The sequence below is a fragment of the Oncorhynchus keta genome, chromosome 12 (assembly GCF_023373465.1).
Source record: "Oncorhynchus keta strain PuntledgeMale-10-30-2019 chromosome 12, Oket_V2, whole genome shotgun sequence".
In the NCBI taxonomy this organism is placed as follows: domain Eukaryota; kingdom Metazoa; phylum Chordata; class Actinopteri; order Salmoniformes; family Salmonidae; genus Oncorhynchus; species Oncorhynchus keta.
The window spans coordinates 3,605,576-3,627,616 of record NC_068432.1 but is presented as its reverse complement, the minus strand read 5'-3'; the positions used below and the strand labels follow the sequence as shown (position 1 = coordinate 3,627,616).

General features: G+C 42.0%; 1 protein-coding gene across 4 annotated transcripts in view; it reads left to right on the top strand.

Moving 5' to 3' along the window:
* Nucleotides 1-1,580: 1,580 nt before the first annotated feature.
* The window catches only part of LOC118390877 (gamma-aminobutyric acid receptor subunit alpha-1-like), a 32,870-nt gene continuing 12,409 nt past the window's right edge, over nucleotides 1,581-22,041 (top strand). The window contains exons 1-8 of one of the 4 annotated variants that reach the window (XM_052457612.1): nucleotides 1,581-1,743; nucleotides 4,024-4,120; nucleotides 7,012-7,124; nucleotides 8,240-8,307; nucleotides 9,984-10,204; nucleotides 10,908-10,990; nucleotides 11,589-11,732; nucleotides 12,606-12,758. In XM_052457612.1, coding sequence (XP_052313572.1) covers nucleotides 4,044-4,120; nucleotides 7,012-7,124; nucleotides 8,240-8,307; nucleotides 9,984-10,204; nucleotides 10,908-10,990; nucleotides 11,589-11,732; nucleotides 12,606-12,758 — 859 coding nt within the window. In that variant the 5' untranslated portion in view covers nucleotides 1,581-1,743; nucleotides 4,024-4,043. Of the gene's footprint in view, nucleotides 1,744-2,186; nucleotides 2,520-2,566; nucleotides 2,723-2,960; nucleotides 3,117-4,023; nucleotides 4,121-7,011; nucleotides 7,125-8,239; nucleotides 8,308-9,983; nucleotides 10,205-10,907; nucleotides 10,991-11,588; nucleotides 11,733-12,605; nucleotides 12,759-22,041 lie in introns of those variants that run through there. The other 3 variants (XM_035781590.2, XM_052457614.1, XM_052457615.1) reach the window with 3 other exon arrangements.

The following is a 22,041-nucleotide window of genomic DNA, read 5'->3' as shown; positions in this document are numbered from 1 at the left end:
TATGGTGAACTCCCTAAGCGGTTTCCTTCCTCTCCAGCAACTGAGTTAGGAAGTGTAGTGACTGGGTGTATTGATTTTTTTGCGAGTCATTGGAAAACCTCCATGGTCTTTGTGGTTGAATCTGTGTTTGAAATCCACTGCTCGACTGATGGACCTTACAGATAATTGTATGTGTGGGGTACAGAGATGAGGTAGTCATTCAAAAATCAAAACAAAAAAAAAAACAGCAAAGAAAGATGACACATTTCACTGGGCAACTGTAGGCTCATCGACATGGAATATGAAAACAGAAAATAAAAGTCAATGTAAATGGTGACCCATAAACTGCCAGCAAATCTAATGTACTTTTTGATTCAAAACATTACTTTAGAAGCAGTGATTATATCCTTATAACCTGCACATCAAACAAGGCAGTTACACAAATGACTATCGTCCATCTCTTTGATGTTTAGCCCTACATCTCCACACTACACGACACCACAGACCCTCTCCCTCACTTGCACTGAAGGAAAGTAGGGCAACTCTCAGATATTGTCCTTTTGGGGGGGGGATGGAGGTATAGTAGAATACCAATTTCGTAATTTGGTTGTGGATCACAGTTTTTCACTTGTTATGTCAGTCACTGACAGTCACTCTTTTAGCCACATCAGCTAACATTTTTTAGGTTATGTGCCCAGGGACCCCGACCTCCATTATTGGTAAATGTGTAGAATTGCAGGAAATGTGCTTTAAAAATGCAAACATTTATCTCCAGTCCATGGCGAAATGAGTAGAGAATTGCAATGAGAATTGCATTAAATGTGTTCGTGTGTAATTTCGATAACTGGACACGTGCGAACACACATGCATGAACGCGCACGCGCGTGGCCACACAAGCGAACCAACTCGCAGTGTCCGTTTTCATGTCATTGGACAGTGAAGAAGCATGTCTGGGAATATATTACATACATTACAATGACATGAATTATTCGGCGTTTCCTTTTGAGTAACGGGTAGAAATATGCACGTGGGCTAGGCAACCTCACTGTCTGTGTAGAGCACAAGACAGACGGACAGGGAGAGAGTGAGAATGAGGATCGAGGGGCGACAGAAACCTTACTGAATACCGATGCATATATAGTCTATGACGTCTTCCATAACTCATTCATACACTATATTAAGTATGCATAACTCAACACATAAACCCTGTTCCATTTCAGACAAGACGAATAATACCCTTGGTTTAATCATGCGGTTTTTGCAGATGCACAGCATGGGTCAGAGATACCGTAGTCTGGTAAATACAATTCAGTGTTAGTATTGCATTGAGGAGTTAGGATTTGTGCAAGAAGGACGAGTAGTCTAGATGTCATCGTAGTCTGTTGTAAACGTAATAAAGCAAACACATGATATCAGTGTGTATTATGCGTAGATAAGGGCAACAAACCGACTACATCAATTGTGAGTTATTACATGTCCCATCATGATTAAAATGTCTTCTGGTTTGTAGTTTAATTTGAAATACACAGATGACTACAAAAATATACGCTTGATTTCATCAGGCGGTTTTTGCAGATGCACAGCACAGCTCTGCTTTTCCAGCACTGTCTGTGTTCAGTCGTGGAGTGCAGGCAATAGCAGCATAATATTTGGCTGTAAACACAGGCGGTCATGTTGTCTCGATGCGAATCCTGGACTTTCAGGGTACAGTGAGTGAGTGATTCAAGGTGATTTCGTTGTGGCTCGTCTCATCAAATCTATCGGGTGAGGGAACGATGGGAGGAATGTAACCTATTCAATTTTGGGAAGAATGTAACCTATTCATGTATGAATGTGTTATTTATTATATGCCTTGAGTGTCTTCATTGATAGGCTATGTGATAAACATGTAATAATCGATTGGAGATATTCGTTTTGGTCATAGAGGAATGTCGTGCCAGTTGATATAGCCTATCCATTCAATAAATATAAAACGCAGTTTATATAGGAAAACATCAAACATCAGTCAGAGAGAAAGAGGGGCAAACAAGTGAGCCAGTTGAAAATGTAAGAGGATTTAATTTTGCAGCCACTGAAAAGAGATTAAGTCGACAGCAGTGAAGTTAAATTGTGCTGCATATAAAAAAAATGGGCGGATTGGTCTTTAGATGAGAGAGTGGTACCACCTTCCATTCTAAAATAAAATTGCCCTGGCATGAAGTCACAGCCTATTTCACATCCGGTTTACCGAGGGACATATCACTATTGTCCTGGTAAAGTAAAGCTTTATTTGGCTGCAATATCAGTATTTACAGTCGATTTTGTAGTTAGATTACCAATTTGTTGGGGACTGAGAAGAGTTTAACCCCCCACGCCAATGAATAGTGCGCGAGACCTGCGCATACTCAGCATCGTCAGCAGCCGTTTCTCCAGCCTCAAGCTCAAATTCGGCAGTAGATCTGAGATCTTTGAGGATTTTTCTCATTGAATCCGTGTAAAAAAAAAAGATGTACATAAAAGTTTGAGGACACGACAGCCTCGAATTTCTCTGGTGTATCGCTGTAAGTGAATTAATCGTTTTTCATTTTGCTTGTCTTTATCAGTGCAGAAGGAGGTCGGGGGATTTTGACTTGCGTTTAGAACTGCAGTGAGTTGTGTTCAGCCTAACAGAGGCAGAATGGTAGAGGAGTTGCAACGATCGGGGAGTGGAGGACGTGGAGTTTGCTATTGAAAATTAAGACTATTTAAGAGGGCATTTGCTGTGGTATGATATTTTATGTTTTTGTCGAGGTTGTTTCAGCACTGGACAGAGCACCGAATATAGAATCATACAGTTGCTTAATAGGCTACTCACCACGCACGAATTGAATTAGACTCCTGGTCATGTTTAAGATGAGCCTTGAGAAATGCCAGTTGCATGCTAAATATCTCCCTGAACTCAATGTATTTATACTGCGGATGCATTTCAACGGAATGATTTAGAAAGTGTGGTTGTATGGGATTTTTACGCTAAACTGCATTATCCCTGCTTTATCAAATCATTGTCATACTAACGGAATTTTAACAGAACATTGCACGTCCTTTGCACAGCTTCGTTCTCAGCATATTCAAGTGCACCTTGGAGGAATTGAAGCGAGTAACAGGCGCAGTTTTTCTACGTATGTTTTATTGACAGGTTATTGTAGTCGTTTGTGGCATAATGGTGTAGCTATTGATTACAGCGTATTTTTCGTGGGTAATTCATTGCTGTTGTTGGAAACGTTGTTATATATTTTTTTCTGGGTTCAGTTAAACGGGCATCTGGCAAACAATTGTCTTTGTATAACGCAATAACGTAGCCTACCTCTTAACATCATCTGAAACTGGGTTGACATGACGATGTTGGATAAGGTGAAAATGGGTGAATATAAGAGGATTTGGTTAAATATTGCGGTACGGCCGCGTTTCAATTGCAGGCTATGAGTAAGCTATAATACTAGTGTCAGGATAACACACGACAAACAAGACTGTGTAACCGGTAACGTGTTTGATTATTTTTCGCAATTATTTATCGCAATATGCGTGCGTAATGTGTGTCGTCGGATCACGCGAAATATATTCTTCGTAATGGAACGTAGTCCTGTTTGAAGCAACGGATACATCGCCTCCAATGTATCAAATTCATTCAGACGCGCTCTCACTGTGTTTCTTTTTAGGCAGTTATATGAAGTATAATAAATAGTGGGACTGAATCATGACATATGAGCAGATGCAGTTCAGGTTGGCTAACTTGTGAAACATATAGTGCTTTGAGGTTCGACCCATCACCATATCTTAATGTAATTCGTTTTTTTTTGTTGCGTGTTTGCAAAAGTTGGGCACTAATATAAACCAAAATATACAACATAGTGATTGGGAATGGCTGGTCTTAGTAGAACGTTGCCTGCCTCTTATTCTCCTGGATCGTTTTGGTTTGAGGATCCCTCAACTCCTCAATTGTGTCTTCTTTGATTGTCTTTTGAGCCATTCCTGTCAATGGTAGCCTACTGTTGTATTTTAAAATGTGTTGTTTTCTTCCTCCTTCAGTGACCAACCATTCTCCAACCATGGGTGGACGGACAGGAACGGTCATACTATGTGTGTGGGCCTGTTTGCTGATGGCCAATGTGCTTTGTGGGAAAAGGTAAGGTGGGCGACCACACCGACAAAACATTAGCTGAGCTAGATTTGACCCGGGACGGAGAATCAGTGTTTTGTTCTATGGTCTAGGTACAATACAAATGTATTCGTCTCTCAAGTCCCCAACAGAGCGGAATTAGAATTGATTTTGTGATGTGCCGTCGTGTCATGTTGGAGAACATCCCTCACTGACAGTCTGCGAGAAAACAATGTAATGATCAAGTTTCGCCAGCTGACCATATTCTTCCTTTGCGCCTAAGTCACTAGGATGGCAGTAATTAGGCCATCACTTCACGACTCCACACTGTAATTGCAATGAGGTAATACGAGGTGAACACGAGCTGGGGCTGATTTGCCCAAAATAGCAATTACTGTGTTAAAGTTTCCATTGGCTCAGCAGCCACATGGGACAACACTGAATATTTAACCAACGTAGAGAAGCGCATGTCTCAGATGTTCTGTCGTTCATTCAAATGATGTATGTGTTTCAAGTGACATACTTTAGCTAGAGGGTAGTCCAATATAGAAAGTCACACTTGGGAATACAGATGGGGTATGTGCCCTGACCACACCACTCAGTACCACAGTGTGATGGGATGAGAGATGACAGCAATATGTGGTTCTGAAATGTGATTGTCACACTATTAGTCCTGCCATTGAAATGCCAGACATTTGTGTGAGCACCTCAATACTAATCCAGTCCTAGGATAAACTTTGAAGAAGTTTGACGTTGAACCAAAATCATGCAAATACCAATGAAGCCGTATATGCCTAGATAAGCATAAAGATGCTCAACTCTTACATGAGTAATGTTGGGTCTTGCTATTCTGCAAGCCTAAATGATTGGGTTGAACTGTCAGAGCCATTCACTGAAGTTGACTTAAATGGTTATTTATTGAGATATTTTGGTCTTTTGCGTCCTGGTTACTGTCGTATGTGCAGTTAGAGGAAACACCACCGTTTATATGCTCAAGAACATGTTTGTAGCTAGAATATGTAGTTGAACATGCATGCATATCTCATCAGTCTAATGAAATTGCCATTTTAAGGATTTATTTTCCGTGAGCTGTGACATTCTCCCCAGTAATCAACCGTGAGTTGAATGTATTTTAACTGCCCTACTTCAAGGATGGCCCATTTAGCCAATAAACACCTCCCCTGATTACTCTACCTTACAACTGTCCCCATAAACTGCAGTGTAATTATTAGCTAGCAATTCACTGTATTTACCTCTAGAATTCAGACACAATTCTTGGGAGGGTTTTTAAACAGGTGCAGTAATCAGTTGTGCGCACATTTGTGTTGTGGATGGAGAGATAATGGGGTAACTATAGTGTTTTGAAGAAGGTCTAGAGAGAGAGAGAGAAAGAGAGCTCCTGAGTTTGTGGACAGGCAGGCAAGCAGGGGCTGCAGCAGTGAGTAGCACTGTTGCTGTTCAGATCACCTGTAGATGGGGATGGTGTACAATGTTTTATGAGGAAGTCGCCCCAGTCAGCTCATAAACATCCAGTCCATTGCTCTCTGGTTATCTGCACCCATCCCTCTGCCGTTCCCCTCCTTCACCCCCCATTTCCAAATATACCCTATGTCAAGTGCATTTTAATTATTGCTCACTTGAAAGCACTCTGAGGCATCCTTGCGCATTTGCTGTTGTGTTTTTTTTTTTGTAAGGAGGATATAATGAACTTATCTGTTGGAATGTACTGTATCTCTGTGGTAAATCGAAAACCTTCGGCATGTTGTGTCTACTCAGTCTATCATCTTTGAGCTAAGGCAAGGAAGGCTTTGCCATATCTTCAAGTTTTACCCAAAAAGTTGACCGTGGAATTGCCATCAGTAAGACTTTTTGACGCCCAATGTGTGTCATATTCCGTAATTTATCAAAGTTCTTAATATTATTTAGATTCCATAAAAGTCATTTTAGCAGGAAGTGGCATTTGAACAAATCACCTATGTGGTAATGAATGGTGTGCTGATGTCATTTTAACTATATTATTTCTGCAGTGAGTAGAATGTCCTTATTGAGAAGAATCACATTTAAAGCCGTGTGATAAGCCTCTCCCCTCTCCCCCCCCCCCCCCCCCCCTCATTCACTCTCTCTATCTCTCTCCCTCATTTGTGGCTGCCTGCATGCACATCCTCTCAGCTGTTCTGTTGACTCCTCTTGCTACTCGTTACTTCAGATTCCCCACCTTCCCATCCAACGGTCCATGCTAACTAATCTTTGCTGACCTTCCCTTCTCCTTGGAGCTGTGTTCTGAGCAGAGTTTGTTCCCAAACACTGGGGACAGTTTATTTAGCATGCAATCAAACCAGTGTGGTCTGCGATTGGGCTGAAAAAAAAAAAGGAAGATGATTGCTTAGAGGCAAACGATTATTTATGATTAAGGCTTTCCTGTGATTATTTTGAGGGGGAGAAGAAATCTCTCCCACCCCTTCCAATGCCGACCATTTCTCTCTCCATCCACACCTCCCGTTGATAAAATACAAATTTACACAGCATGATTAAATCTGTATTGCTACTGATTACTGTGTTGAAATATTAATGAGTGGTGATGTTTACTGCGTTCGCACGTTTTACTGATTGCGAGTCTTCTGAGTTTGCCTTAATCATTTAGTTTCATGTTGCTCAAAGAGCATACTCAATTAGTCCTTTGCTGTTAATAGGCCACATTACGGTGTAATGCATTATGAGTTCTGCATGTGTACAATGTCATGCCCTGTGGATCAAATAAACGTATTTCTCACATTCACATGGCTTTATAAAAATTCTGTTTCCTCCGAGGAAGTCGATTTTAGAGGATCAAGAGCAGTTGCTCCGCTGGGATTCAGCTCCAACCCTCCTGCATCAATTTACTGAATTCACTGTCCAAAATGACTCTTCCTTTTTGTCAGCTCTGGACAGAATGGCCAGACGGATGAGCAGAAAGACAACACTACAGTGTTCACCCGGATCCTAGACCGTCTCCTGGATGGCTATGACAATCGTCTCAGACCAGGGTTGGGAGGTACAGTACTGTACAATGGTTTCTCACCAACTCATAACATTCTCAAGTTAGAGCTGGTAGGAGATAAAAGGGTGATGATGAGCTACTTGGATTTATTCAATAACATGGTTATTGCATGCGGTAAATTACCTTTACAGCTGCTGATTTTCGGGAATCCTTTGTTGTCTTATTTTGGAATTGTTGGCACGAGATTGCACCACCCTGAAGGTTTACTAATGGTCGTTTGCCAATACCATTAATTGGATGATAGCACTCCAGAACACATACAAAAAGGACGGCTGGAGTCCTTTGTCCTGCTTGATGAAAAGTAAATCAGCATTTCATTCGCTTATCGTCACATCCTCATGTCTTTCTTTCTTCTTCTGCCTTTGCAGTCATATCAGTGGAATCTACAGGAGGGCGATTTACTGCTCGCTCCTTCCTTAGAAGCATGATATCAAGAGCAAGTATCTTTTTAACATGAAAATAAAGCTCCTTGGTGAATAACTCAACTAATTATTTTGAGAAATAGTGTATGGTGTAGATATTCTCATTGGGACCTTGGGTAGTGTTGGCACTTTTCATGGGAAGTGCACTGTGCCCGACAGTTCTTGTGTATTCTGCTCTATATTCGACTCAACTTGACAGAGTAATGGAGAGACATCTAGACCTACTGGAACGTGAAGGGTATTCTTATGGAATTGATTGTGTGGAGGCAAACAGGCAAGGGAATATTACATTTTCAGTGGCAAATGGAGAGAAATTAAACATTATGATGGACACCATTCCTGATGTAAATCATGTTTCCATTTTCCACTTCAAAACATAATGCTGTACAGATGAAGGTACTCAACATATGTCAGACCAGGTGAAATTTGATCTCAGCCAAGAGATTTGAAAATTCATGAAGAGATTGCATCAGTCCCCAGGTAATGGTCCTGACACTGACATGGAGAACAGCAGAAATGGTTATTGACCTCAAAATCAGGATTGTAAAGGTGTCATTTTGGAAGGGGGCTCTGTGAAAATTAGGGATTGATACGATCAAAGGGCAATGCTCCCCAGGATTACGTGCTAGTTAGAGCTAATGAGGAGCCCTGATCGACACTCACTCTCCTAATTTCTTGGTTCAACAGAGCGTGTAACTGAAGTCAAGACTGACATTTTCGTGACGAGTATTGGGCCCGTCTCGGACCATGACATGGTATGCCCGTCTTTCCTCTCTGTTATTCCCCTCTCTGAAATGTCACCAGTTCTGTGTCCATGTTCTCCCCTTAACCTATTTTGATGTGGTTTCAAAGGTAAAAATGTTTATACATTTGAATCAGCCCCATTAGTTTTCGACATAAATGAAAGGTCACGAGCGAGGAAATGTTACGAGACCAATTGGCTCATTCATTTCCGCGATAAATACAACTTCTAGTCTTGAATGGAATTATATTTGTATGTCCATTTTTAGTGCATGGCATATGACCCAAGCGGAGAGGGCTTGGTATTGATGTGGGTATAACGACTCTGGATCGTGTGTAGCCTTTGTCTTTAGATTTGGCCATGATGTAGAGTGCATTGGCAGGTGCTTGGGACTAGATTGTAAAGTCCCAGTCCCTGTCCCAAATAGAACCCCTACTTAGTGCACTATTTTTTGACACATTTTCATGGATCCCTATTGGCCCTGGTCAAAATAAGTGCACTTCATAAGGAATAGGGTGCCATTTGGGATTCAACCACAGAGAACAGATACTATGGTTATGGCTAGAGACATTACCTTTCCTATGGCAATCATGACGGGAGAATGTGATTTGATATAATCCCACTCAGAGATATAAACTGACAGTGAAATGATTCAGACTCGTCTTTGCAAAATTACCCTTCAGAATGTTCTATCTGTCCTCCGACCTGCTTCCAAACGCAATTTCATTGACCAAAAGTGGGCGTACCTACCATTTGAAAATCATGTGGGATATTGAAGAGATATTCTCGATAGAATGGCAATAGCGGTGGTGAGATTGATTTGTTCATAATTGCTCTGTTGAGATGTCTTCTTTAACCACTGTGGATGAATCAGCGTAAAACAATTACTAATCTGACTCTGCGTAATGTACACAGAAATAACAAGTCCCGGGACATACAGTATGTGAAACACTGTCTCTCTCTCTCTTTCTTTCTCTCTCTCTCTCTCTCTCTCTGCCTCTGATATTGTCTCACAATCTTGATGAAGGTTTGCCATTGGTGCACTTGAACCATGTGTATTTGACATATTATCATTTTATTACTGTACATGCTCTAACATATGGACCTGCACGTTTTTGCTGCTGCTCGCCACATCACAGTAAGTCACGGAATGGGCTGGCCAAAAGGAACAGCTACAGTAGCTACCATTTCCCTTTCCAGTCCACTTCCATTACCTTGCAGGTCTGTTACCGCTCACAGTAATTAACTCACGGCCGGGGAAGAACAGAGAACCGGAACGCTGTAAATTCGCTGGCTAGCTAACTCCCGTCAGGCATTCTGAAATAATTAAAAGCTGCTCTTAGCCAATGGCGACTAGTGCATGTTTCGAGTGAGATATCGCGCCAGTGTTTTGTATGAGGTGTGCTAAAATCTAGAGCAATGTGCTTCTTCCTTCATGTTTATTGACGACACATTCATGAGGACTAGCTGGAAGGGAGAGATGGAAGCCACTCTGCCAGTTAGATAGACCTGCCTTTGTTGAAGCCTCTACCTTGGCAAGACAAGACAGTTACCAGCAGGAAAAACAGGCCATTTCTGCTACATGGAAGTGAGAGAAAGGAAGTAGTGATATAGTCTAATAACATGCCTGGCAGATATAGGACGACAACCTACCTCTCCTGGGTCCTGACCTTGCCTTCTCTCTCACAGGAATACACCATAGACGTGTTCTTTCGTCAAAGCTGGAAGGACGAGCGGCTAAAATTCAAAGGTCCAATGTCTGTTCTCCGTTTGAACAACCTAATGGCCAGTAAAATCTGGACCCCTGACACGTTCTTTCACAATGGCAAGAAGTCTGTGGCCCACAACATGACGATGCCCAACAAACTCCTACGAATCACCGAGGAGGGAACTCTGCTCTACACGATGAGGTACGTGTTTTTCGTTGCACTCGATTCAGGAAGAGGTATTTTTAAACACTGAAAATGGAAATCGTTACTGGGAAGCAGAACATGATTTTCTCTGAAGACAATAGTCGTAAAGTCTACCAGTCCCATGGTGATCGTGAAACCAGTACATTGTAAGGTTTCTTCCCTAGAAAATACTGTTGGTATCCAGCAAAATATGAATCCTTAAAGAGATTGTATACTGCAGTGGGGAGCACTAAGATAAGGCCTTTAGTGAGTAGAGCGAGTAGTGTAGAATATAGTGGTAGAGTGGAGGCCCACTGTGGGTTTTCATTTGAGCTGAAACATTATAAATAATGGTCCCAGGACGTGAACTTTCAATGCTCACAAAACAGAGCTAACGTGAGGGTCACGGGGGCCGGCCATAAAACCTCCTTTAACGCAGATTCTGGACACAGTGTGAGTTCTAATTCATGGCGTGGCGATGTAGAGGTGACGAATGGATGATGGGTCATGGGTGGGTTGACGTTCCCCTTTTTTACTGTGTTGTCAGGAAAAGGCTGCAGGTTTGCAGCATTGTCCCTCACTGCCAGTTTCTCTTTCTCTCTCTCTCTGTCTCTCACTCTCATCTCTCCCTTTCTCTATTTCTTTCTTTCTCTCTCTTTGGCTTTCCCTCTCTTTCTTTTTCTCTCTCTGTATCATTCCCTCACTTCCTCCCTCCTTCCAGACTGACAGTAAGGGCAGAGTGTCCCATGCACCTGGAGGACTTCCCCATGGACGCCCATGCTTGTCCATTGAAGTTTGGTAGCTGTGAGTGTTTCCTCCCCTTCTCTCTCTCTCTCTCTCTCTCTTGTTCCCTTCTGACCGGAAACCCGCTTTTCGTACCTGATACGAGCTGACAGTGACGTTACAGCTGTCCTCAGGCAGGATCTGACCTCCCAGGCCCAGCTAGGCCTCGCTAGGCGCATGGCAGAGCAGAGACCTTTGTTTATCGGATGCAGGACTCCCTGTCATACCTTCAGCACATCGTGCCAAGTGCTCATGGCTGCCAGGTCTTCTGACCCCAAAACATCCTTGAAAAGTAGAGAAAGATAGAGAGAAAGAGCGAGAGAGAGCGAGAGAGAGAGAGAGAGAGAGAGGAGCCCGACAATGACGAGTCAGTCTGTTCAGAATAACACAGCATGAATAAAAGACCAACCCTCAACTTTAAACTGGCTCGCTAAATATTTCAGTAATGAGGCTCCTCTGCAGTACAAATCCTCTGCAGTGCTGAAGCAACACTGTACTGTGGATTGCTTTGACGTGTCAGATGGTTTGCCAGGAGGGAGGACATCTGACTTGGCTGTTTAAAGGTTAGTCAGATTGAGACGTTGTTTGTTTCTCTTCCCCTCTCTCTTCTCCCTGCCAGATGCTTACACCAGAGCTGAGGTTGTGTACGTGTGGACGAGAGGGGCAGCCCAGTCTGTCGTGGTGGCTGAAGATGGCTCTCGGCTCAACCAGTATGATCTGATGGGGCAAAGTGTGGACTCTGGGGTTGTCCAGTCCAGCACAGGTTTGTTTCCCTTGTAAAATAATTCATACACTGAACCTCCCTCTCCTTTCTCTCCAAAGAGCTGCATAACATTCCCACTGCTCTCCATTTGTAGGTTTACTTCGAGAACATGTCCCAGATTTGTAATTTCCCTTGTGGGCATCACATCATTTCTCTTTTTTTTGGTTCATTGATGCTGCATGGCATAATTAGTGACAGTGTAAAATGGGTGACCCCTTTGCAGTGAGTTTAGCTGCAGGCAGAGAGGTAGTGCATAAGACCATAGAAATCTATGCTTAAGACAGCCTTTACTGTTTCTTTATTGGTCTGTGTTTGAAAGTCACAATACCCATCTCATTAAATTGTATATGCTAATTCTGAGGTACCATTGATTTGATTTGAGTTAGATGATAAATGAGGCCTATAACAATACTAATAAATATCAATGGCAATAAAACACCATGCTTGTAACATGGCAATCCACTGCAAAGCCCACAAACAGATTTCCTCTCTAGTATGTTATGACAGTCTTATTTCACATCTGAACATTATGGACCAGCAAAGCACCTACTGTAGATTGGATCTAATGTTTTCCATGTAAATTTTTTTAAAGGGGGGGTGTTGATTCAGATTCAGATCCAGAGTGTGTAATAGTCACATGTACAAGGGTTGCAGGTGTGATTGCAGGGTGCAGTGAAAGTCTCAGGCGCTAAGCTCCAGCATGTCGCAGTCAAAACTGCAATCTCACTATTTCTTTACTGTGTATCAGGTCGGATTTGTAGGATTCACAGGAGCACAAGAGCTTTAACAAGTGGCCTTCCGACTCGAAATGACACACTAACTTCTCACGCATAATTCTCTGTTTTAACCTCTCTCCATCCCGCCCGACAACAGGAGAGTATGTTGTCATGACGACACACTTCCATCTGAAGAGGAAGATTGGTTATTTTGTCATCCAGACGTACCTGCCCTGCATCATGACAGTAATCCTATCCCAGGTGTCGTTCTGGCTCAACAGAGAGTCCGTCCCAGCCAGGACTGTGTTCGGTGAGTCCCTGCTACTTCATACCAAATGTAAACCAGTTGACATGCAATGTACACAGTCACCACACAGTGTTAACGAACCACAGCAGGCCTTCACACCAGAGGGAACAGTTTGAATTCAATTACTGTAGTAGCAATGTTGATAGAGGTCTGGTGCCCATCAATTAATGAGCTTGTATCAAAGCGAAGGAAAAGTAACACTGACACTCACTCACATTGGTTGGTTTCCTAAAGTCAGTATTAAACCGGATTGGTTGAATCCTCTTATTACCGTCTGAGTTCTAAGCCTACTGTATACTGGAGCACTGCACCAGCCAGAGGAGCATTAATTCTTGATTCAACATTGGCTGCAGTGGAATTTCAAGTTCTACGTTGGCTGAGTGTGGCTGTGAGCATGGATGTGCATGTGTGTGTGTGTGTGTGTGTGTGTGTGTGTGTGTGTGTGTGTGTGTGTGTGTGTGTGTGTGTGTGCGTGTGTGTGTGTGTGTGTGTGTGTGTGTGTGTGTGTGTGTGTGTGTGTGTGTGTGTGTGTGTGTGTGTGTGTGTGTGTGTGTGTGTGTGTGTCTGAGCTCTTATGCAACAGCGTCCAAAAGGAAGGCTCTTGTTCGTCAGTCTGCAGCATGCTGCTCTCTAGCAGAACAGAGCGGCGGTTGGCTGGGCTGTCCTTGCTTTACCTCTTCCTCTCTATGCGCATCGCCGATGTCCGTGTCTCCCTTGGCCGAGTATTTAAAGGAGCTTTCCAAGCTACATAATAAAGTGTCTTTGTGAGTGTGATGCAGATGATTTTTCAACAGCAGCCCTAGCCTGTACTGTGTTTGCTGCAGGGTTCATGCGGAGCTGTTACGCAGCCTACCTGGTGCTGTTCATCATGTGGCAGAATGAGGAGTAGGGGAATGAAGTTGACCTAGATGCACAGCACTATCTGGAGCGTGTGTCTTCCTCATGTCATGTACCGTACTTCTGTCTCTGGGAGAAAATAACTCATACACACTACACTTCGCTATACAGTACTCATTATTTCAGGCAGGAGATGGGCGTGTTTCAAGAGATAGGCTTGGTCAATGGCATATGTCATTGATAATAAATAATGCATAATGAATGATGTGAGTGGCAGTTGGTATGTTTTATTGTGACGTTAATCGCTAGGCTGTTGACAAAAAGTAAATTCATGTTTATTTGTTGTCAGACGTTTATAACAAGCCTGTCTTCACAACTCTTGCAACGTAACTTGTACAAGACATTAAGAAATAATTAGTGAAATTAGTAAGTAGTATTTGTCTCATCAAAACATATTTGCTAGCATATTAACTAACATAAAATGCTATGTGTATTGCGTCCTGGCTGATATCCGATGTCGGGGATCCGTGTGAGTGAGCAAACACGGTGTATAGCAAATGCAAAGCCTCCCTTTTAGATAAATTGGCAATTTAAAAACGCAGCATAGGGTTATCTATTTGTCATTGTTGTGATTAAAGACGGCAGATCAATTCAGAGCCAGGATATTGTCGTGGAAAAACGATTTGCTATTTATTTATCTATCATCCCAATAAATAACAAAAAAAACCATACAAATATGATAATGATTGTATGGCTCTGAAAGAAAAAATGGATTCGTATGTTCCATTATATTTCATTTTGGAGCGCAGTCCTCTATTATTTGTCTGTGGCTTTCACAGACATCAACGGTGCTCGGGAAGATTAGCTCTTTTTCTTCCCTTCTCTTAATGTGAGCATCGCTATTGAACGTCTTCTGGGTTGGCGCGTGCCACTGGCACGGTACGACATGTGCAGATTAGTTTTTAGTTATTGATAAGGGCATGAATAAACCAGTAGCCTTAAGGTTGACACAGTAGGCTTCTCTGATAGGGGAATGGAGAGGGCCCGGAGTTAAATATTAGTTTAATTTAAGATTTCATTTGATGTACTTGATTTACTGGTTCTGATTTTTTGCCATGATTTCCTTGTTACAGTGCTCTCTCTATCTAAGTCAGCAAAGTGTGACAGTCTCATTGCCCCACCTTGCCATTCATTACCTGAAATGTTGAATTTCATTTTTTTTTTTTGCAGTGTACCTTTCCACACTATCACCCTTTATCTACAAAATGTTCCTCCCTGCTACCTGCCGTCTGTGTGCGAGGCAAACCTTGTTAAAATCAAGTGTCAGTTGCTTCGGCACACAGAGCTCAATTGAGCGGAAGTGTTCTCAACACTCACTCCACTCCACCAGAACTTTCCAGATGGTTTTCTCTGTTCATTAAGGGCCTTCAAAACTCACCCGCCACACGCAGTCTATTAGTCCAACTTGTCAATACAGTCATTTAAGACGAGCGTCAAAAATCATGTTTTAACGAATCCCTCGCTGCAGTTATTTGAAGTCACAAACAAATAGAAATACCTAACCGTGTCACTCTCTATTCTATAAGCAAATGCTACCGTGCCTACCACATGACTTTGATTTCATTCCACACGTCATTTGGGATTATAACACTCGTGGTTAAAAAAAAATAAAAAATACGACGTGAAACAACATTAGAGCCAGTGCGATGTTTCCATGGCAACACAGCTTGCTGTCTTTATGTATGTTAGTGGATCCTTCAGGATACTTTGGAGAAGAGTGTGGTGGGGAAGGAAGGAAAGGAAGGAAGGAAGGAAGGAAGGAAGGAAGGAAGGAAGGAAGGAAGGAAGGAAGGAAGGGAGGGAGGGAGGGAGGCAGCTGCCCATACGTACTTCCATCCAACCACCAACCAACCCCTGTGAACCTTCTTAAGGCACGTCGAGATGCAGTTGTGATGCGTTTTCCTGCAGGCTATGGATCCTAGCTGAACTTCTAACAAAAGGATGGCATGTAGGGGACCTCAACTTGTAATCACCCCCGGCAAATCTCCTAGCATGGAAACACAGCCAGTGATGAGCAGACTGAGGTGGATCACGTGAAGTCAGCGCTACTGCGTTTCACACTACCTAGATGTTTCTACTGTAAACGCCCTATCTAGCCAGACGACGAACAGTCTGAGCCTTTGACGTCGCCAATTTATGACAGTAATAGAAGATGGAGCTGATTTGACACCCTAAAATAAAGGAAAGTGTCTGAGGACTGCTTCATTGTCAAGATTGTGAAAATAAATATTGATGGTAGTAAGGCCTTTCAAAGAAATTCCACCGCTGTCATGGTACTTTGGTATAGTAGAAATGGCAACATGGCTTGACCCTATATGCACCTCGGATTCAGAGGGGTTGGGTTAAATACGGAAGACACATTTCAGTTGACTAGGTATCTCTTCCCTTTTCCCTTTAGACCTATCTGCAAAATGTATTGTTCCCTCTAAAATGGAGAGGAGAGGTTTGAACATGCATGTTTTCGGGACATTTTAGTTTTTTATTATTATGATCTCTCTGTAACACTAGGGTCTCAGCATTGAATGTGTGTGAATAGGGTGTAGGAGTTGTGACGGACTGTGAATCATCAAAAACATCATGGGAACAACAGAGAACTGTTCATGCTGGTGGCCAACAATGACATCCAGAGCTCGGAGGAGAAAGTGAATCGCTTCACTTAGTTGCTTTCATAGCTTTAAGATTGCATGAGTTCTGTCTGATTTGTGATTTAAAAATTTGATTAATGTAACAAGGAAAGGTCATTAAGTGGTAAATATATGTCAGAAGGCCCCACACCACCAGATATAATTATTTTCAAAAGACTTCACTCAAAAGACTGCGAAGTCTAGAATAATTCCTTAGGAAGGTTTAAAGGGCGACTGTACTTCGTGATTTGGCCTCGTTTTGAAGATTTCTCATAAAGAAATGCTTAAGCTAAACGAGAGATGTCTTGGCGGTGTGGTTTGATGTGGGTGTTATGTACCCTGCCAGGTTTGTCCCTCCTGTGTCACCGTCAACGTTCCCTTCAGAATTTTTTTTTTGTCTCTGAGCAGATGACAGTTCCGCTGAGCACAACCTTGAACGTTGTGAAAATTCTGTGCATCTTCCAGCACACATTTACTGTGAACATTGAGGCTGTACCCGTCTTAAGTTACAGTTTTAACAGTGGTCAAGTAGGCTACTGTTGCTATTTTATCATAATGTTGGCCTACCAGAGTGCCCTACCGTCAAGAACAATGGAGAAAATGCATCCCATAACATTTGAACATGAAAATAGCTGTTCTACCATTCAGCGTACACTAGCAGCCAATGTGTGGTGTTCAATGTAGGCCTACATTCCATGAGACTTTTGAAAACAATATGCAGGGCTTGACATTAACCTATTTATCCACTTGTCCTTCAGACAAGAAGGGGACTGAAAATGTTGTTGTGTTGTTTGATGCAAGAAACCACTTTACAAAATCAAATGCATTATTATTCCCATACCATTCGTACTGTGAATCAATTATGCTACAGTACTTAGCTTATTTAAGCCTGTCTGTAAATATAACATTGCCCCTTTAAGACAAAAATAAAAGGTCTTTACCTGACTCACTTTTCAAAGATGTCTAGAAATGTGCACATTTTGTGCTCTTGTAGGAAGCAATCACTCCCCTATTGCTGACTACAAATGATCTATAACTGGGCTAATATCTCACTAACTAGTAAAGGATTTGAAAAAAATTGCACACGTGGCTACATGCAGCTCTCGCTTTGGTCTCAAAAACAAGCACATCTACTTATGACCGCTCATGCTTTAAACACAGTCCAGTTCAAAGTAATGGCACAGATCCATAAATGGAAATGGTCTATTTGCATATAAGCTTACTGCAGCTCTGGTTGTTTATGCCGCACTGGTCTGTGTAGAGTACGGGCTGAGTAGTGCGTGTCAATGCAATAGAATCCTACTCCGATGCGTTCTGCCTACAACAAAATCTCTTGCATAGTTAGTTTTGTTTCGGTATGATGCATTGAAAGTGGCTAATATTGCCTTGATTCAATCGCAATTGCCACAGTAAAAGGAAATGTTAATAGTGTTAACAGGGAAAACTTTAGAACAGTGGTCACCAACCGTTTCTGAGTCAAGATCACTTTGAGTCAAAATGCTGAGTGAGCATTTGCTGAGTTAGCATACATTTAAATAATGAGCTTTTTTTATTTTACTGGGCTGATGCTGCCTGCATCTGATGGTCAGTCTCAGGGGAGGGAGAGAGCAGCAGACTGAGGGTCCACCTCTCAACATCCCTCCGCTCTCCCTTTCCTCCACTGACACGGACCAAAAAGGGACACCGTCTCTTCCAGCGGATGGCGAAACTCGAGTCGCACCAGATTATGTCAGCCTCATGCACAAATTCATGTTGTTACTCCTATGAACAGGGAAAGTGAAATATTCCTCGATATTAAAAAAGACCCAAGCCGCTAATAATATCAACAACACAAGCCTATAGATAAACTTCCCTAAACATTCATTACTGCTGCACTGCTTATTGTAGTGGAAATAGGAAGAATGTGCATTTTATGGCTTATAAAAGTGTTGGCAGTGCTGAGTATGAATTTAAACATGAACTCAATCATAAATACAGCAATGCTTCACTGTGTTCGTTGACAGTCTCTCTCTAGTAATGGTTTTAAACATTTTGAAATCTCACAGTATCAATTTTGCTGTAGCTTTCTTTTATGCCTGCTATTTACTGCAGACATGGTCATCTGAGGCATCCGATCTGCCAGTGGTAGACCGATAGTGCACTTGATTTGCTCTCTGGGCCCATCAGGAAGGCTGAGTTTGTACCTTCAGACACATGAAATGGTTCAAAATGTCAACAGTTTGCCTGCCCGGCATGCAGGGCAGCTGAATCGGGCGCACCTACTGCCAACAGCTCGAGACCAATAAAAGAAAATTGGGACACAAAAGGCTTTATCGTTTTTTTTCAACAGAAATGTTTGGCAATCGACTAGGAATGCCTTAGAGATCGACTACTTCCGGCTGGTGACCACTGCTCTAGAAAGTTGAGTGAAGTTCAATCTTGTGCTTCTCTCTGTGGTCTGACATTTATGCATAGCAGTCCAAGGGAGCTGCGCGGCAGTCTCGGGGCGGCGCACGCACAGTTTAGAAAAAACATTGGTTACCGTAGCAACAACATAGCCACTTCCTCAAAATAATAATTTCCTTAAAATAGTCCGAATTAATCTCAGATAAATCAAGAAATCTTGTTATTAATTTACAAGTTTTTTTTTGCAGAGGTCTTAGTCGCTGTGAGCCAAGTTAGGCATGACTTACTATGCACTGAATGGAGCTGTATGCGTGCTACACAGTGAGGCTGAAGTAGACATTCTAGTCAACATTACCTTGCTTTTGTATGGAATCAACGCCATACAAAACATGGTGTCAGAATTCAGAACCAAATAGGTACTGTATATCCTTGACTAATCAGGGATAAACGCATAGTAGGACGTGACGTCCAAACTAGCTAACCAGCATCAAAACATTTGAATAACGACAACAATGACTTACCCGGTAATTTCAGTACGTGAGCCTATGGACATAAAGGGCGATACATACAACAACTGGACATTTGTTACAGCACAATGAGATAGCTACCGGTCTGGATGAAAAGGAAGCAGAAGTACGCATAGCAACTCTGCTAACCGTGATGGGAAAATAATGTCATCTCTTTACAGAGGCATCTTCATATGCCTGAAGCAGAGAGAACTGACTGTAAAAAAAAATGATAGAAGCACTACAGAAACACTTGGAGCCATCCAGGAACGTGATCTACGAGAGTTACATATTTAATGCTTGTCAACAAAGTCAATGTGAAACATCAGAGCAGTGCATTGCAAATCTGAGGAAGCTGGCAGACACGTGAATTTGGCGTATTGCGAGAGGAAGTAGTCCGTGACAGGCTTATCATAGGCACTAAAGATATAGCTGCGTGAGTGCACATGCTCAAAGAACCCATTGACATGCGTTGTTAAAGTGAACAAGCACAAATGCAAATCAGGAAAATTGAACCCAAGACTGTACATTATACCTCCCGGGAGCGACATTCAGAATCAAAACGGCAAACATATGGTTGTAAACAGACAGAGTTTACAGGGGATAATAACAAACATAGAATGCAAACGACTTACACTGTCATTACTGTTGTTCAGTTCATCCAAAGCCAAATGCCCAGCATATGGTGTCACCTGTAAAGCATGTGGCAAACAAAACCATTTTGCCAGAGTTTGTAAACAGCACGAACCTCAACTGAATCTATTAGAGGAAGATAATGAATCAAATGGCCAAACAGCATTGCGATGTGGTACATCTCACAGGTAAATTCTGTGGAAGACGAGACAAAAATAAATGTTAATTAACCTTAAAACCTTTCACGGCTAGGTTGTTCCACTGGCGGAACGTTTCGACAACATCCAGTGAAATTGCAGAGTGCGAAATTCAAAATAAACGATTAAAAATATTTAACTTTCATACAATCACAAGTGCAATACACCAAAATACAGCTTAACGTCTTGTTAACCTCTTAAGTCGACCCTCTACTTTTTCGAAGATTCTGTTAAAAATCGTGCAACATTTCAGCGCCCTGCTACTCATGCCAGGAATATAGTATATGCATATGATTAGTATGTGTGGATAGAAAACACTCAGACGTTTATAAAACTGGTTAAATCACGGCTGTGACTATAACAGAACGTGCGTTTCATCGAAAAGTGCAGGAAAATCTGATCACTGAAAATGGAAAAATATATCCATGCACCACTTCAACCCATTGATAAAGGTGAACCACATTAAATGGGGCCGAGGTTGCAATTACCTACAGCTTCCACACGATGTCAACAGGCTTGTCATTTGCCTACGATTTGTTTCTTGGTCAATCGGACGCAAGGCAGAGCCTTTCTTCCTGTCTCCGACCGGATATTTTGGTTGAGATTTACCCGGACATTATTTCCAGCGTACAGCTATAGAATATACATCACCTCGTGATCAATTTGATCGCTTATTAACGTTTACTAATACCTAAAGTTGCATTACAAAACTATTTCGAAGTGTTTTGTGAAAGTTTATCGTCGACTTTTTTAATTTTAAAAAATGACGTTACGTTATAAAACAATATTTTTTTCCTTGATCACACAGTCTTCATAGATCGATATCTAGGCTATATATGGACCGATTTAATCGAAAAAAAGACCCAAATGGTCCTTTTGTTCGATTAATTCCGTCGTTATATCCCCAAAATGTCAAATTATTTGGCTTGTTTGATTCAGAACATCATTAGGTTCCAACTCGCCCAACATGACTACACATTATCTAATAAATTACCTATAATCTTGGTCCAAACATTTCAAACAACTTTCCTAATCCAACTTTAGGTATTTTAAAACATAAATAATCAATCAAATTTAAGATGGAATAAACTGTATTCAATAGCGGATTAAATGAAAGTGGAGCGCCCCAAACACAACAGTACACTAGACTCGACACTCAGTCTGAACAGCCATAATTCTGCATTACTCAAAAGAAAAACATCAACCAATTTCTAAAGACTGTTGACATCTAGTGGAAACCCTAGGAACTGCAACCAGATGCCTCAGAAATCTAGATTCCCATAGAATATAATTGAAAACACAGTCAACTCAAAAAACACATTTCCTGGATGGTTTGTCCTCGGGGTTTCGCCTGTCAAATAAGTTATGTTATACTCACAGACATAATGATAACAGTTTTAGAAACTTAGAGTGTTTTTTATCCAAATCCTAGCTTCTGGGCCTGAGTAGCAGGCAGTTTACTTTGGGCACGCTTTTCATCCGGACGTGAAAATACCGCCCCCTATCCCAAACAGGTTTTTTAGCCATCTCCACTAAGTGATGAGCCATTGACATATGACCTCAGCCATACAATTAAATGTCAACTAGACACAGAATCAACAGTGAATGTCATAAGCTATGGGGACCTACAGTGAATCATACAAGACGCCAATCCAGTTCTCCTACCTAGAGTAGCAAGGCTACACTCAAGCGCTATATGATGGCACACTGATAAAGCCAACAGGAGAATGCAATCTCAAAGCAGATCATGATGGAAAATCGTTTCATATCAAATTTCAGGTCATGGAGACATCCCAGCTTCCTCTGCTGTCAGCTGACACGTGTGAAAGACTCAGTCTACTACATTTGAACCACAGCCATGTGTTACATTACGTCGACACCCCGAGCACCACATCCACTGAGGTCATCATGACAACTGAGCAGATCATCTCCAAGTACAAGAACGTGTTCGATGGGCTTGGCTGCCTTCCTGGAGAGCTACACCTTGAGGTCGACAATGCAGCCCGGCCTGTGCAGCAGCAACCAAGACGGATACCTATTCCAC